This window comes from Lepidochelys kempii, chromosome 26 (assembly GCF_965140265.1).
Source record: "Lepidochelys kempii isolate rLepKem1 chromosome 26, rLepKem1.hap2, whole genome shotgun sequence".
Taxonomy (NCBI): domain Eukaryota; kingdom Metazoa; phylum Chordata; order Testudines; family Cheloniidae; genus Lepidochelys; species Lepidochelys kempii.
This window is the reverse complement of record NC_133281.1, coordinates 6,625,232-6,640,800: the sequence shown is the minus strand read 5'-3', so window position 1 is coordinate 6,640,800 and position 15,569 is coordinate 6,625,232. Positions and strand designations below refer to the sequence as shown.

General features: G+C 46.5%; 1 protein-coding gene across 6 annotated transcripts; it reads right to left on the bottom strand.

Moving 5' to 3' along the window:
• Nucleotides 1-1,621: 1,621 nt before the first annotated feature.
• CHMP7 (charged multivesicular body protein 7) lies at nt 1,622-15,567 on the bottom strand. Of its 6 annotated transcripts, none has more exons than XM_073324901.1 (10): nt 14,317-15,567; nt 11,662-11,836; nt 9,352-9,537; nt 7,356-7,489; nt 6,854-6,902; nt 6,401-6,520; nt 6,178-6,276; nt 5,795-5,855; nt 4,232-4,654; nt 1,622-3,489 (listed from the first exon to the last, which is right to left on the bottom strand). In XM_073324901.1, the coding sequence occupies exons 1-10, from the start codon at nt 14,604-14,606 to the stop codon at nt 3,425-3,427; spliced, it is 1,602 nt and encodes a 533-aa protein (XP_073181002.1). In that variant the 5' UTR covers nt 14,607-15,567; the 3' UTR covers nt 1,622-3,424. The 6 variants fall into 6 exon arrangements, with proteins under 6 accessions (XP_073181002.1, XP_073181004.1, XP_073181005.1 ...); XM_073324903.1 differs by having other exon boundaries at nt 4,499-4,654; nt 14,317-15,549; XM_073324904.1 differs by having other exon boundaries at nt 4,499-4,651; nt 14,317-15,547.
• Nucleotides 15,568-15,569: the final 2 nt, after the last annotated feature.

The window sequence follows — 15,569 nt, the reverse complement described above, 5'->3', positions numbered from 1 at the left end:
ATTACATTCTGCCCATCTGAAATTCTTCCTGCAATTTCTGTTGGATGCGATATCCTTTGCTTGCTACACTAAACTGGATGTAAGGTTGCATCATTAAACAGCTGCTGATCCATCTCAGAAGTAGCTGCATTTCAGTGAAGTGAGCACTGTGTATATATTTTGCAAAGCACTTTGGTAAGAAACCATTCTATTTTGGTGGCAAGTCATTCTTTCGCACTTCTGTATTTAATATCTTTCCCTTCCCAGCAACAGGGTGCTCTCTCTAAATTACCTCTCTACTATTTTCCCCCTTCTTTTTCACAGCCACATCTTTCAGCTTTCTTTCCATTCAGTCATCTTGATTACTTTCCCACTCAAGAGTCAAAGCATGAAAATTACAAGCCACTTCAAGTAACGCACCAGCTGCTCAGATTTAACTCTTAAATGCCTCTTCCAGCCCTTCAGAAAAATAGTCTCTCTGGCATGTTTTACACGCACTTGCAATGGGGATATATACAGCAACTTCTCCATGCCTTGCCTCTCACAGAAGGGAATTATCCTGTCTGGGAGTTAGCTACTCTGCTGCTTAAGTCCCTACAGAAAGGATCTAGAACTACGGGCTGTCAGCAAAGTCTCAGCTGTCATTATAGGGTCAGGCAGCGTACAAGTAACTTAGAATGCAACATGGGAACCAAACAACTGTCTTCCCCTGCGAAAGGTATGCAATAGAGAGCCAGTACCCACAGCAGAGACGCAATAACCCCTTGCCCTGCTAATGCAGAATACAGCATTCAGTTCCAGGCATCCTCAAAAAAATGGGAAGAGAAGTTGGGAATGTAGAGAACAAGGAAGACTCTAGTTACTTTCTAGGATGGACAATACAGGAATTAGTGGTTGCTATTCCAAATGTTAACCCTTAATTTAAAATCAATAAGGGAAAGTTGTAAATTGTCAGAGTAGGAGAGAATGATTGATGAAGATTAATCCAATAAAGTAGGTAATAACTGAACAGGGACTCAGACAGGGACTGTATAAGCATCCAAATGAGATCAATAACCAAGCACAGTCATTTACGGTGATCTAAGGGGACATAACGAGACATAACAAAAGGAAGCTGAAGAAAGGAACGTTTACATGGATCCTCTAAATGTTGAGCAGGGAGGTCTATTAGATTGTGGGATAGTGTCCTTGGTGAAAGTCCCAACATTTTATAAAATGGAAAGAACGTGGGAAAAGGAAAAACGTGGGAAAGAAGAGGCAGAAAGGATGGCATACCCTGAAGAGCAAAGAGACAGCTTTTAAATCAAACAGCTTTTAAAGCCAACGCTCATGAACACGCCAGGGCTCCTGAACCACAAGCCAGCAGGGCTGTCTCTCTCACTGAAAGCAACTGCCTGTTTTAATTTAGACGCAGTACAGACCACTAGCTGCTCTTTCCTACAGAGGTCATGTTGTGGGTACGTCCAACAGCCGGGTACATGGATTATCCATCACTCTGTTTTTGAAGTCAAACCACTGTCAGCTGCCCATTTATGTTTAGTGAGCCATCTTTCCATCATGGGCGTTGGAAGCATCATGGGAGCAGCATTAATAATGTGATCCATCTCAGAGATAATGCGAGAGAGAAACTGGCAGCACAATGGACGTTTCTGGTTTTTTTCCCTCTTTATTACACAGCAGGTAGAAAAAACAGCAAACGTTTCCCCTTTCTCTTTACATAGGAAAGGAACACGGAGATTAAAATGATTTAGTATGATTGTGTTTGCGGCCCATGTGACTTGCTAACCCCTCGCTCCATGCCCTCCACAGAGGGAGGGTCTCTACTCAGGAACAGTAATGGTATTTGTGCGGGGGAGTAGAAGAGAAGCTGGCTGTGTTCAGATGCAGCAGACTGTAGACACTTTGCTGGTAGTTCTCTCCCCGCTCTCCTGGAGTTGGGCGAGATCCAGTGCCCCTTCCCCTGTTCATTACTCCATGACCCATTATTACTATTCATCCAAACTACCCTCCACCTGGCTTGAGCAATGGAGAGCCACTGGTACAGGCAGCAGGATAGGGCTAATACCCAATAAGCAGACATTGACTCAAATGTGGGGACAGAAGTAGGAGACCAGTTACAAATGTACACACACCTAGTCCACCCTATAGCCTTCTTTCCTGGGGTCAGACCACACTTGGTACTCACCACTCCATGTCTAGGGCATAGTGCTTCCATCCGAAGCCAGGACACACAAGAGCACAGTTGGAAGCACCTGCCTCGCCTAAAGCAGCTAATCCAGCCATGCTAGATGCAACTGGAAGCAAGACAGATCAGACTTACCCTCTTCCATGTACATGATAAGCATAGTAAAAGTGACCTGCAAAGAGGAATTGCACTTCTTCCTAATGAACAAAGGCAGCTCCTAAAGTTTATTTCCTTCTGCTTGTCTTTTTACATTAGAAATTCAGTTCTTCTCTAGGACAACTGGTGTCCTAGCGAAATTATGACATCTCAAGACTGCAAACTAAAAGAGAGGATTGTTAGACTGTTTAATGAGCTGTTTTACTGTTAATACCTCTGTCTAAGGAACACTTTGGAAAAGGATACAAAATCCCCATCCATTCAGTGATGGTCTAAAAAGCTCACACGAGCCATCCCTGTGACTCCCAAGAAGTTCTCCAGCAAAGGCAGGGAAGACTTAAGCTTGAACTATCTGTTATTTCTACAAGTAAAAAACAAGCAGAAACTTAACAAACACTGCTGGCCTTTATCATCACGCAGCCTAAAAAGCAACATCTTCATTTTAAAAATCCTTTGCAGGTCTCCTTTCAAGGCCTTAGTGTATTACAAAGAGAGGAGTAACTTTCATCTTGTGCTGGCAATTGCTGCCCCCTAGTGGCAACACGTCTCATACACTAAAACAGTTATTGGTCTCGACCACAATCGTGCAAATACAAACAAGGAAAGATAGATAGTACGATCAACATGTGTGTAAGCTTGCTGCAGACAGATGAGTGTCAAGAACAGTACCTATGTTACGTGCCAAACGTTTTACACAACCACACAAACAGCCAGAGGTCAAGCAGCTGTGATCCTACTGCGTTTCAGATTCTCCTCAACGCTGGCCATAGCAAAACAGACGGGTATGAAGTAGGAGAGCTCAGGAATTGTAATCCTGCAGGGAAGACAGAGCTCATTGGCAAGAGTGAACATCGTAGGCGACTTGGGATAACAAGTCAAACTGAGACCAGTGTAGATACGGACACTAAAGAGACGACAGCATCACCAGCTAGGATCAATTCCAGAAAGGGTGGATTGTCATGGCAGTAGATCCTGTCGTTTAGCAAAGTGATATCCAGTAAAGAGGGGGGCATTAGCCCACACTCCAAAAGTTACTTTTTAAAGTTATGGTCACTAGTTAAGCAAGCTTAAGACAACTTCTCAAATTACAGAAGCAGGACGCTGTTAGAGACCCAGTCCCAGAGCTCTTTTGGGTTCAGAGTACGTAGAAGCAGTCTTTTGTGCCAAACCTACAAATGAAGAAGCAACAGAGAAGAAAAGTGAGCGTTTAGCAGCAGAATGGGTCAAAGAAAGACCAACCATATCCTAAGTCCTGAAGACAGACACAGGCAAAAAGTAACTAAGCCCCCCATACTTTGTAAATCCATAGTGGTTTCTTGACACTTAAATAGCATACCACCTAGGGTTTGCCCTCAGATGGAAAGGATACTAACCCGCATGGTTCAGGACATAGGAAAGTTACTAACTGCTCAAAGACATGAAGAAAATTCTGTGGGCAGGTCATTCAATCATCAGAAGATTTCATGCCTTCCTCTGAAGCTTCTGATATTTACTACTTTTCGAGACTAGAGGCACGACTGATTTGATCCAGTCTGTGAAGGTTAATTTAAAAAAAAAAAAAAAGGGAATTAAGTCATTCATTATTACTAGGTGAAGCTGAGACTGGTGGCCAATTTAAGCATCTGTATCACCGACATGAAAAGAGGAGGGGATGCAGGGCCTAGAAGAACACAAAGAGGGCCTGCAGCATATTCAAGGACCTGGCAGATAAACTGTTTTAGCTATGGGCCTATCAATATTTATAAATAAAAAAGTAGGAGAACTCTCTGTTTCACTGTAAATGGGAGTAGGCCTGCTCAGAGAAGGGTGTCCTCTCTCTGTGATAATATAATGCTGGATTCACAGCCAAGGAGACTATAGTCATTTAGCCACAGAATAGGGGTGACATGGGCAGGGGTAGAATATGCTTACCTCCCCATCCTGCAGCACCCCTCTCATAGGACAACCCTTGAAACCCCACTGACAGAGGTTTCGAGGTAACTACGCTTTCCTGGCCCATATCGTGCTTAGCCTCTGTCCCAAGACTGCCAGGTGGTGCTAATTTACGGCAAAGCAGTGAATTTGGAGAGCAGGACATTTGACTGTTAGCATGTGGACAGAGCGCCACCACCTCTTGATATGTGGTTGGCTTTGATCCCAGTAGTAGGCCACCAGCTAAGACTGTTTGCTGATACATACGTCCACTGTCCTTCTCCAACTCTGCTTCAAGCTCAGTATCAGAGATGCTGGGAAGCAGAGGCTTCTGGGGAACAGGAGGCAGGTCCACAGGCTCTTTAGTGGAGTCCCGGAGGAGACTATCCAGTTCCTTCTCAAGTTCCTCGCTGTCAACCTCTGCTAGGGTAAAGAACAAACAAATCAATCTCTGGAGGAATTAAACAAACCCTCATAGCACAGGAAATGGGCTGGAAGACCATATAAGCAAAACATCCCTGTGGGCAAGGAAGGTATTGTAGCAGGAGAGTGCTGCAAGGACAATCCTACATCAGTGGAAGAGCTGCTCACTCACGGCTGGACACTAAGCCAAATGTCAGAGCCATTTCAAAGGGGACGTTACACTTGAGAACCTGAGCCTGAAAAGCTCCTGCCAACTCGTCTTTTACCTGGTGGTTTGCACAGATTCCTGCTCATGTAAGAAAACTTAACACTGACTTTACAAGTCAAGTTCAGAACAAGCACTAATGTCCCAGTTTCAGCCTCCACCAAAGTCACTTCAAGCCAGAAAGAGAACCACTGCAACTCTCCTATTCTCCAAAACCATGAGCAGCGCTGCATGCGTCTTCCTCAGACAGGGACCTCATGCCACAGGGCAGAAGGAGTTGAAAGTTCAACACCTAGGACTGGGGTGGGAAGCCTCTGTCTGCTAAAGATAGTAGGGGCCGATACATCCTAACCTCAGTCAGAGGGTATCACTGCTGAAGCCTGTGTGTGGTGGAGGGTCTGGGGGCGGGGAAGTGTTTTGGAAGAGACAGATAGCAACACAGGGAGGTGCTGTAAAGATAAACCAGGAAGAAAGAAAGACATTTCTAAAGCTAAGAGTGTCCATCCAAAAAAGAGACTAAACTATTCAGTAGTTTACAGCCTCAACCTTGGAGGACTGCCAGTAGTTCTAGGAGCCTGTATGTTTGGAGGAGTCCAACTGCAAGCTGGCTCCCATCCCCAGTTCTCCATCTACCTAACACTAAGTCCTGCCATGAGTGCAGGAGACTGGACTAGATGACCTCTCAAGGTCCCTTCCAGTCCTATGACTCTACCTGTTGAGTCACTTGCAATCGGTGATCAGACACAAGGAGACTACCTGTAAATGCTTTCTCCCTCTACAAGGCACCAGTAGAGCAGAGGACTCTGAAGAGCTGAGAACATCTGCCTATTCTCAGAGAGCAGCCACTGGCAAGTACCTGAATGGTGTGGGGGAGCGGGGTGGGAAGGAGAGGAGGAGAGAAGAGGAGGGAAAGCCCACAAAATGGATGAACTCACCCAAGCCATTGATTGACATTCCTGCCAGAGCCTGAACGACTTCGTCCTGGGTGTCACAAAGCTGGAAGAGAATTAACAGTACATGGCTGTGCAACAAAGCCCTTCAAGTAGTTTTGACCGCAGTTCGACGCTACACAGATGAGTGCTCTAAGAGAACATCAGAGAGCATCTACCAGCACTTAAAGTGCTAATATCGCAGGTATTTTAAGGACAAAGAAGTAACATGGAAGCAAGTTGTATGGATCCTACAGCCCAAGAGACATGCAGAGCATAAGGGCAAAACAGTATCAGAAGCCTCATGTCTACCGCCTGGGAAACGTGCCTAGTACATTCACCCACTGTTTCCCTATCGGTTCTTATATGCCACCATCATCTCACCATACCTCCTGAATCTGATCCACCAGGTTCTCTGCCTTCTCCACAGTGACATCTTTCATGGACAGTTTCAGAGCTCCTACTCCAGCCTGATAGGCATTGAACACCTTAATAAGGAGAAAAGAAAGGAATGTTACTTCTATTAGGAATGTGTTCCTTAGACTACACTAGCAAAGCAAACTTGAGCAGCAACATGAACGTATGAAGCAAGAGGTGGAAGAAGCACACTACCATCTGATCTGTCTGAGAAGCATATATACGATCCAAGATGCCCTGAACTGCATCCAGCTTGGAAAGGAGCTCTTCGATCCGCCGCTCTGTCCTTCGCTTGGACTTCAAACATCTCAGTGCCTGGGAACATACACACAACCTTGGATCAGAAATCAGGCAGCATCCCAAAAAAGTCCCTTCTTAAAACAACTATTCCAGTGCAGCAAAGCACACGCCTTAAGCTGACGTTAGGACTGAGATGCCCTCAAACTCTCCTCAGCATCCTCCTCCAGACCACAATGTTTGCATGATGTGACACCATGTGAATCAAGCCCCTCTGCCATAGCAGTAGGTTTTGCAGGTCTCAGAATGGTCTTGGCATGCAACGTTGAAACTCAGAAGTTGCCCATCTCGTATCACAGTTCCAAGACCACAGCTTCCCAAGCAGAACAGGCAGGGTCAGGGTATACTTACCAACTGCTTTTTGCCAGCTCTACAAGCGCTCCGGGCATCTTCTTTACACCTGCAAGGACACAGGGCAAGGAGATGCTCAAGCCTATAAGCAGGAGGGGGTCATGAAACAGCTGTGATATTCTCCACCCCATCCTCCCCTCTACCACTGTTCAGCCACTTGCAACTGACTCACTTAGATCCAGTGCACCCCATAAACCACTTTCCAGGATGCCTAGTAGGAAATGATACAAAGTATTCTGGGGTGCATCCAAGGACAACACATGGCAAGTGGCTGACTGTGGAGACACAGGGTAAAATGAGTGGAGAACCCTGGGTTACCATACTTCGTTCCCCATGCACCCAACAGGCAAATAAGAGGCATTTCTTACCTTTTTTTTTTTTCTTGTAACTGTGTGAAAAAAGTCCCTCAGCAACACATTATACGTGCACTAAGGGCCAGGTCACAAGCAAAGTTTTTTCCCCAGAGCTGAAGGACGGACGGACGGACACGCACACCCATTACCTCTCTGCTTCCTGGGAAAGGGACTCCACCTTCTGTGATAGCAGCTGCTCACTCTGCATTAGCTGATAGACCCCGATGTCCACATCATTCACTGGGGATACTTTGGCATGCAGACCTCGGGCAAACTTAACTATCTAAAGGAGGAGCAGCAAATTACGGAATTGCCAGACTGTAGGATTTGTGTTCTCACAAGCCGGAATCTCTAGAGCAACATCTACACCAAGAAAGGAAGACTTCTTCCTTAAAAAAATAAAAGACTGTGTAAACTCTGCCATCACAGTTCCCTGTTCAGCTTTGGGCCCATAATACTAAAAAGATCACTGGTAAACTAGAGTCTAAAGAAAGGGCAATGCCAGCTTATGCTATAATCCAGTAAAATATCACATTTGAGCCACGTTAGTATGCAGCCACAATGCCTCAAAGAAATGCCCAGAAACTGCAGTTTCCATGGGGGCATTCTACTTTTGGACTCAACACCAATTACATAGTGTTTGTGCCGCACTTTGAATATGTGACATGACCAAGTATTACTACTATCTAAACTGTGCCCCTCCATAATATTAGCAGGCACTACACAGTTGAAGGTGTCATCATTCAGATTAGATGTAAAACCGACATAAAAACCACTTACAGTCATCAGAAAGCCTATGATATAGCCCACCCCACAAGAGCTGCAGTATTAACCCCAGTGTTGTGGCCAAATCACAGCTGGAACGATTACATTCAACCACTCCAAAATGCATCTTCAACTGGTTACAGTGTTCTCCTTTTTTTCCTGTCCTAGACCACTGGGTAGTGTTTCTGGAAGAACACCAAGAACCCGGGTCTATAGCTTGCCTATCAGCTTGTAAAGTGTAGAATTCTTTGGAGTGAACAGCCCTATATATTTAGAAGATTGTTTGGGGAGTGGAATTTAGACCCTTCACTTAGTGAACACTCCAGACCCTCAGCCCCGCACCACCAGCTTATGATAAAGGGGAAAAACCATTTCTTCCTGTACACATACAAGGTGAATGGCTAATGGAAGACACTGCCATTTACCCATAAAAATTAGTGCCCTGTCAGCCAAACAGAATGCAAGACAGGAATGGGACCACACTTTCTTTAAGTAAGAATAGCCCTACTGGATCAGAGCAAGGGTCCATCTAGCCAAGTATCCTGTCTTCCGACAGCGGCCAGTGCCAGGTGCCGCAGAGGGAATGAACAGAACAGGTAAACATCAAGTGATCCATCCTCTGTCACTCATTCCCAGCTTCTGGCAAACAGAGGCAAGGGACGCCATTGATGGACTTATCATCCATGAATTTATCTAGTTCTTTTTTGAACCCTATTGGTCTTGGCCTTCACAACGTCCTCTGGCAAGGAGTTCCATAGGTTGACTGTGCGTTGTGTGAAGAAATACTTCCTTTTATTTGTTTTAAACCTGCTGCCTATTAATTTCATTTGGTGACCCCTAGTTCTTGTGTTATGAGAAGGAGCAAACTCAACACTTCCTTATCTAAAATCATGACTGGTATCGAGAAAGCATAGACTTCAATCATATCTCCCTTTAGCCGTCTCTTTTCCAAGCTCAAAAGTGCCAGTCTTATTAATCTCTCCTCACATGGAAGCCGTTCCATACCCCTAATAATTTTTGTTGCCCTTTTCTGAACCTTTTCCAATTCCAATCCATCTTTTTTGGATTGGGGCGACCACATCTGCACCCAGTATTCAAGATGTGGGCGAACCATGGATTTATATAGAGACAACATGATATTTTCTGTCCTATTATCTATCCCTTCCTTAATTATTCCCAGCATTCTGTTTGCTTTTTTGACTGACGCTGCACATTGAGTGGATGTTTTCAGAGAACTAGCCACAATGACTCCAAGATCTCTTTCTTGAGTGGTAACAGCTAATTTAGACCCCATCATTTTATACATATAGTTGGGGTTATGCTTCCCAACGTGCATTCCTTTGCATTTATCAACATTAAATTTCATCTGCCATTCTGCACCTTCTCTCTATTCTGCTCCATGACCGTGACCCTCTTTTCCTTCTGCAGCTGGAGCAGCAGTAGATAGAATGTCCTCTCATCCGGACATATGCTGGCACAGAGTGAACGCAACTCTGAGAGGACAACAACAGGGTGGGAAGAGAGTGCAGAATTCTGATAGAGGCGATACACTTCCTCTGCCTTTTCCTGAAGGAAAGGAACAAAACTGTTAGCGTGCATTGGGATCCCTTTCTTATTACTGCAATGGGTGCCAATCTGACATCTCTGTGCCAATGTAGATTTCATACATAGGTGAAGAGTCACAACAGCATTGTATCATGGCCCACACAAGCCATGTATATCAATTCAAGAATATTTTACAAGCAAATCTACACATAATGTATAGTTCACATGTCTTAACTCATAACATAGCGAGAATAGCACGGTGTAGAGATATGAGCACAGGAATGGGAGCCAGAAGCTGTGGAGTAGTAATCCCAAGTGAGGCAAGTCACTTCACCTCTCCCGCCTCTGTAAAACGGGATAACACACCTAACCTCACAGGAATACTAAGGGTTTATGTTTCATTTTTAAAAAGCACCATGTCCTTATCAGCTTTCACATCCATTCCAAACTAATGTGTTTACACTCCTATGTCTCCTCCTCTGCCAATCAAATTCTCTCTGTATTCTCTTCCCAGAGGCTTATAAGTTACCTGGTATCATAGCTCTGGTCTAGAACTTTGGGGAAAGGTGACTTTTGTGTTTTAGGAGGTCTGGGGGTATATTTTATTTATTGCATATGTTACACGGTAATGTTTCTAGAAGTCCCAGGGCTAAAAGTGGACTATGAAAGTTAAATTAAAAGAACTGTTTATAAAATTTAAAAAAAGGGAAAGTTTGTAATTCTTTAAGAACAGCATTGCTAATGGAGTATAGGAGAATCACTTGTTCCCTCAGTTCCTGAGGAAGCGGAACTGCAAGCTTCCTGTTTCCTCTGCCAAAGCATATACCAAAATAAGCAACAGACACTGCATGGTGAGTAAGCCATTCCATAGCCCTTTCTATGCTTCTCAAAGGTTTTCCTTTTCGACTTCGTCCCAATTCAAACATTTTTTTTAAACTTCAACTTGATCAGTTAAGCCATTTTTTCCACATGTAACACAAAATACGTGTCCCTTTTCAAAATGAAAGACACACTTAAACTTGAAATCTTTAAAGAGTTGAATGCAGTGTCATGAATTCCATCTGCCCCTGAATCCCACAGTGAACGTTTGAGGCTTTACGGTCACTTTTTTTTTTTAAGCCGTTTTACAGATGCTGTTTAAAAGCCCCATTCTAATATGGGACACTGACTATCCAGGAAACAACAGTGCAACTGTACACTGAATGCTGTCAAGTGCACAATGCAAACAAGTTCAACAGAGAAAAGAATTCTCTATAATCCCAGTGAGTTATAATCTTTTAAGCTGCTGCTTGTAACGAAAGTTCAGAAAGATGTGTGATTTTTTTTTTCGTTGATTTTTCATTTCAAACGCTTATTTTTTTAGTTCAGCTAACTCAAGGACATAGGGCCAACTAAAGGAATCAGATGCAGTGCCACTTAGGCCAAATGGGGCAACACTGATTTACACCAGTTGAGAATCTGCCTCTATTTTTAAACGTCAAAAGTTGCCATAAACAAGGGCCATTCACAGGTTTGGCGACGCACGTATAATCATGACTGAAAAGTGTATAAACACTGCTTCAGTTTAATTTTAAAGTTGCATGTGTAAATTCAATGAAGACAAGAGATACTGGATGGACAGTCCCTGACACTTATGAATGTATCTATAGAACAGATGGTGCTCAGACAGTAATTTGCAGGCTTCCACACATACCGTACTGAAAAAAATATATATACCTCAAACTTAACTTGGAGGAGGCCCTTTTTAAATGTAAGAGAAGAGTGGCTCACAGCAGAGACTAACAACTCTGCTCGTGTGTTATGATGCACTGTCATTCACGAGAAAATGAACTGAAAACCCATCAATTCATTTTACAGAAGTCATTTAACGGCCATTACACTGATATCTGAACATAAATGTAGAGGAGAAGGGCTCTATGTCCCAACTATGAGCCATTCATCCCCCCTCCCTTCTCTTGGGTTTTTGAATGTATGTGAGTAGAGATGAAGGTCTCCTATTCAACTCTGACCCTTTCCTGTTAATGTGGGGAAATCTTTATAATGTGATTCAAGGAAAACCCATCTCAACACTCTCCCCACACATACACATATTCCATCCTCATAACAGGGGTAACCAGGGAAAGTTCCAGACAGTGAAACGCTCACCTGAAGTAGGTCCACAAAAATCAGCACTTCCTCCTCCTCAGGCACTTTACTGTCACCCAGTACACTCGACAGGGTCCACTTCAGGGGTTTCAGAATGAAGATTCCCACACCCCACGAGATCCAGCTGCTGTCTACACTGGCTATGAAGTCTGACTCCCTCTGCAGTTTGCCACGTCTGAAGAGAGTAAGACATACAAGAATTAGAAATGGACGTGGCAACCTAGTCCCCACTGTGCAGATGGAATCATCAGTGCATGCAGGATCTCTGGAGAATCATCTTTAGCAGTAACATTTCCCCAGCACAGAACATGTAAATTGGTTCACAACTCCAGCAGATTTCACAAGATTGTCTAACTGAGGGATTATTTGGACATCAATTTGAAATCTCAATTTAAAATAAAATTGTATGTACAGTACAATATAAAAAATGCTCAAAAACAACTACTGTATTTCCAGTTCATTTACTTAGTGCTTTTGACAGAATTTATACACAATGGTTTACTATAAAATCTTCCCTGTAGTCAGTTTCCTTTCTTATTTGTGCAGGGATTTTCCACACTGCAAATTTATAGAAAGTAGTTCAAGGGACTTCCTCTGCCTACACATCCTTTTGCAACTTTGCTGATTTTACAAATATTTTCCTATGTTGTTCTCTCACTTTACCATGTGCAAATAAAAGACACACACACACAAAGGAAACTGGCTGCAGTGAAGCTCTTATAGTGATTGTGCATTTGACAATATGCATAAAGTACATAAACTGGAAACACAAATCATTTTCTTCACTGATTTACTCCAGACATGACCATTTTGTGTGTGATTTATAACACCAGTAGGTAACAGAGTAACAGCCGTGTTAGTCTGTATTCGCAAAAAGAAAAGGAGTACTTGTGGCACCTTAGAGACTAACCAATTTATTTGAGCATGAGCTTTCGTGAGCTACAGCTCACTTGAAGTGAGCTGTAGCTCACGAAAGCTCATGCTCAAATAAATTGGTTAGTCTCTAAGGTGCCACAAGTACTCCTTTTCTTTTTACCAGTAGGTAAAAGATTTTCCGACTGGCATAAAATGTGCAGAGTGTTCCTTAAGTATTTTCAAAGGGGAACAATCTCAGTGCTGTTGCCCCCTACGCTGGATAGAGCCTTTGAAAAAGCAAAAGGTTACCTCCAGTGCCCAAGCAGCTCCTACAGCACCAAACCTAATTCTCCTCTCCAGAGGCCTGTGACACACTGGCCTCCCAGCACCCACTACAATGTGGCCCCATGCACTTTCACAGAAAGCAGCCTTCCCAGTGTCCCTAAGCATATTGCTCCCTATGCCCACTAACTCCTTCTGCCTCAAGCACCCTTTATGAACCTTTCTTGCTACCCATTTGTTTCCAGCACCCAAGCTTCCCAGTGAACCCTAGCATACTGCTCCCTAACACCCTTTCAGCCCAGTGCCCCCTCTGATCCATGCCCATCAGTCCCCCTTGTGCACAGTACTCCACAACTCCTACCACCTTTCCCACCGTAATGCCCCAACGTTCTGTGCCCAGTACACCCTAATGATCACCGGCATATGACCCCCTCGGCGTCCCACATCCCTCCCAGCATTTCCTTGCACCCAAGGACACCCAGCATACCATGCACCCTAGTGCTCCATGTCCCTTGCCTCCCTGAACCCCAAACCCACCAGGATATTGCTCTCGCTACTACCACATGCCCTCTGCACTCCTATGACTTGCATCTCCAGTAACGCCCCAGAAAACTGTCCTCTCTAAATGCCCCACACGCTGCACCTCCAGGAACCCCCAGCATATTGCTCCCAGTACCGCACCCCTGTGCCCTGCACCTAGTGACCCCCAGTCATCTCCAATGACCCCCAGCATATTGCTCCCACAATCCCACCCCTGCACCTAGTAACCCCCAGTCACCTCCAATGACCCCCAGCATATTGCTCCCAGTACCGCACCCCTGTACCTGCACCTAGTGACCCCCAGTCACCTCCAGAGACCCCCCAGCATATTGCTCCCAGTACCCCATCCCTGTACCTGCACCTAGTGACCCCCAGTCACCTCCAGAGACCCCCAGCATATTGCTCCCAGTACCCCATCCCTATGCCCTGCACCTAGTGACCCCCAGTCACCTCCAATGACCCCCAGCATATTGCTCCCACAATCCCACCCCTGCACCTAGTAACCCCCGGTCACCTCCAATGACCCCCAGCATATTGCTCCCAGTACCCCACCCCTGCGCCCTGCACCTAGTGACCCCCAGTCACCTCCAGAGACCCCCAGCATATTGCTCCCACAATCCCACCCCTGCACCCTGCACCTAGTAACCCCCAGTCACCTCCAGAGACCCCCCAGCATATTGCTCCCAGTACCCCACCCCTGTATCTGCACCTAGTGACCCCAGTGACCCCCAGCATATTGCTCCCAGTACCCCACCCCTGCGCCCTGCACCTAGTGACCCCCAGTCACCTCCAGAGACCCCCCAGCATATTGCTCCCAGTACCCCACCCCTGCGCCTAGTGACCCCCCCCCAGTCACCCCCAGAATATTGCTCCCACCCCTGCGCCCAGTGACCCCCCGCATACTGCCCCGCCTTAATGCCCCAGGCGCCCCACATCCCCTGCGCCCCGCCCCCCAGCCCCCCAGCCCCGCCCCGGTACCTGAGCAGCTCGCGCAGCACGGTGCCCAGCCCCAGCGGGACGCTGCCGCGGCGCTCGAAGGCCTGCTGTAGCTCCCGCAGGCAGGTCCGCACCGCCCCGCGGCGGCGGCCCCGGCCCAGCACCAGCTCGGCCCAGAAGCCCATCTTGCTGTCCCACTCGGTGCTGTTCACCTCCCGGCTCTGCTTGAAGGCCGAGAACAGGAAGGCCATACGCTCCTCGTCCGACTCCCACTCCGGGGGCAGGGCCCCCTCCGGGGCCGGCCCGGGAAGCGCCTCCGCCGGCGAGCACATCTACGCGAGCCCCCGGCTCCCAACGCGGCCTAGCCTCCCCCTTCGCCCGGCCGCGGCCCGTAGCCCCTCACTACCGGGCAGCAGCACGGCGCATGCGCCGCCGCCCCAGCCCCGTTTGTGAGGCCTTCCCGCGCATGCGCCATGCGGCTGACTGGCGGGCCGGGCAAAGCTCTCTTCCCGAAATGCATTGCGGGAGCTGGGGTGGGGGCGCAGAGGGAGCCTTTTCCCGCCCCTGTGTGGCTGCTGGGGGTGCCAGTGCCACCCCCAACATGGGACCCCCCCAAATATCCATGCCAGCATCATGCTGTAAGGAGAAAGCTGTGTGTGGTAACCCCATGACATCACGGCGCTTCCGAATGACATCATCATGTCCGAGCACGGTGACATGACATCACGCCAGCACGTCACCGCCATACCTCACGCGGGGTGTGGGGGGGTCTCCACACGTGTCACAGGGCAGGGCATGGGAATGGCGTCACGGTGTGCCGGGCCTCGTCAAGTCACTGTGACATCACGACGTTCCCAAACAACGCCCTGTCACCTCAGAACGTGGAGTGGGGATGCCACATGATGCACTTCAGCGCGGCCCGGCAAAACAACACGTCCCATCAGTCTGAGGCGTACTGAAAGATAGCAGCATACTGATAGGTTTCAGAGTAACAGCATACTGATGTTATCTTAAAATGTCAGCTCACTCCAACCAGCGTCACGCCATGGCACAACAGGACCACGCATCATCATTACCACTTTGGGTCAAAATGCCTTCACAGCGTGAAATAACATGTCCCAGTGTCATGTAGCTAGGTCCAAACTGGCATCAATCACACAGTATCAGAATATGGTGTATTCAAACGTTATCACATCATATCATTAGCTTTGTTTGAAGTTTCATTTCACCTCAAATCATGGAGAAAATCCAGAGAAGAGCAACAAAAATGATGAAAGGTCTAGAAAACATGACCT

Excerpts from the sequence above, each read along its gene's own strand:
- CHMP7 (XM_073324899.1), bottom strand. The coding sequence starts at position 14,606 with ATGTGCTCGCCGGCGGAGGCGCTTCCCGGGCCGGCCCCGGAGGGGGCC. Across the intron at positions 9,538-11,661 it reads TTTTTGTGGACCTACTTCAG|GAAAAGGCAGAGGAAGTGTA; the intron begins GTGAGCGTTTCA and ends CCTTTCCTTCAG. Across the intron at positions 4,655-5,794 it reads AATGTCAATCAATGGCTTGG|CAGAGGTTGACAGCGAGGAA; the intron begins GTGAGTTCATCC and ends TCTTTACCCTAG.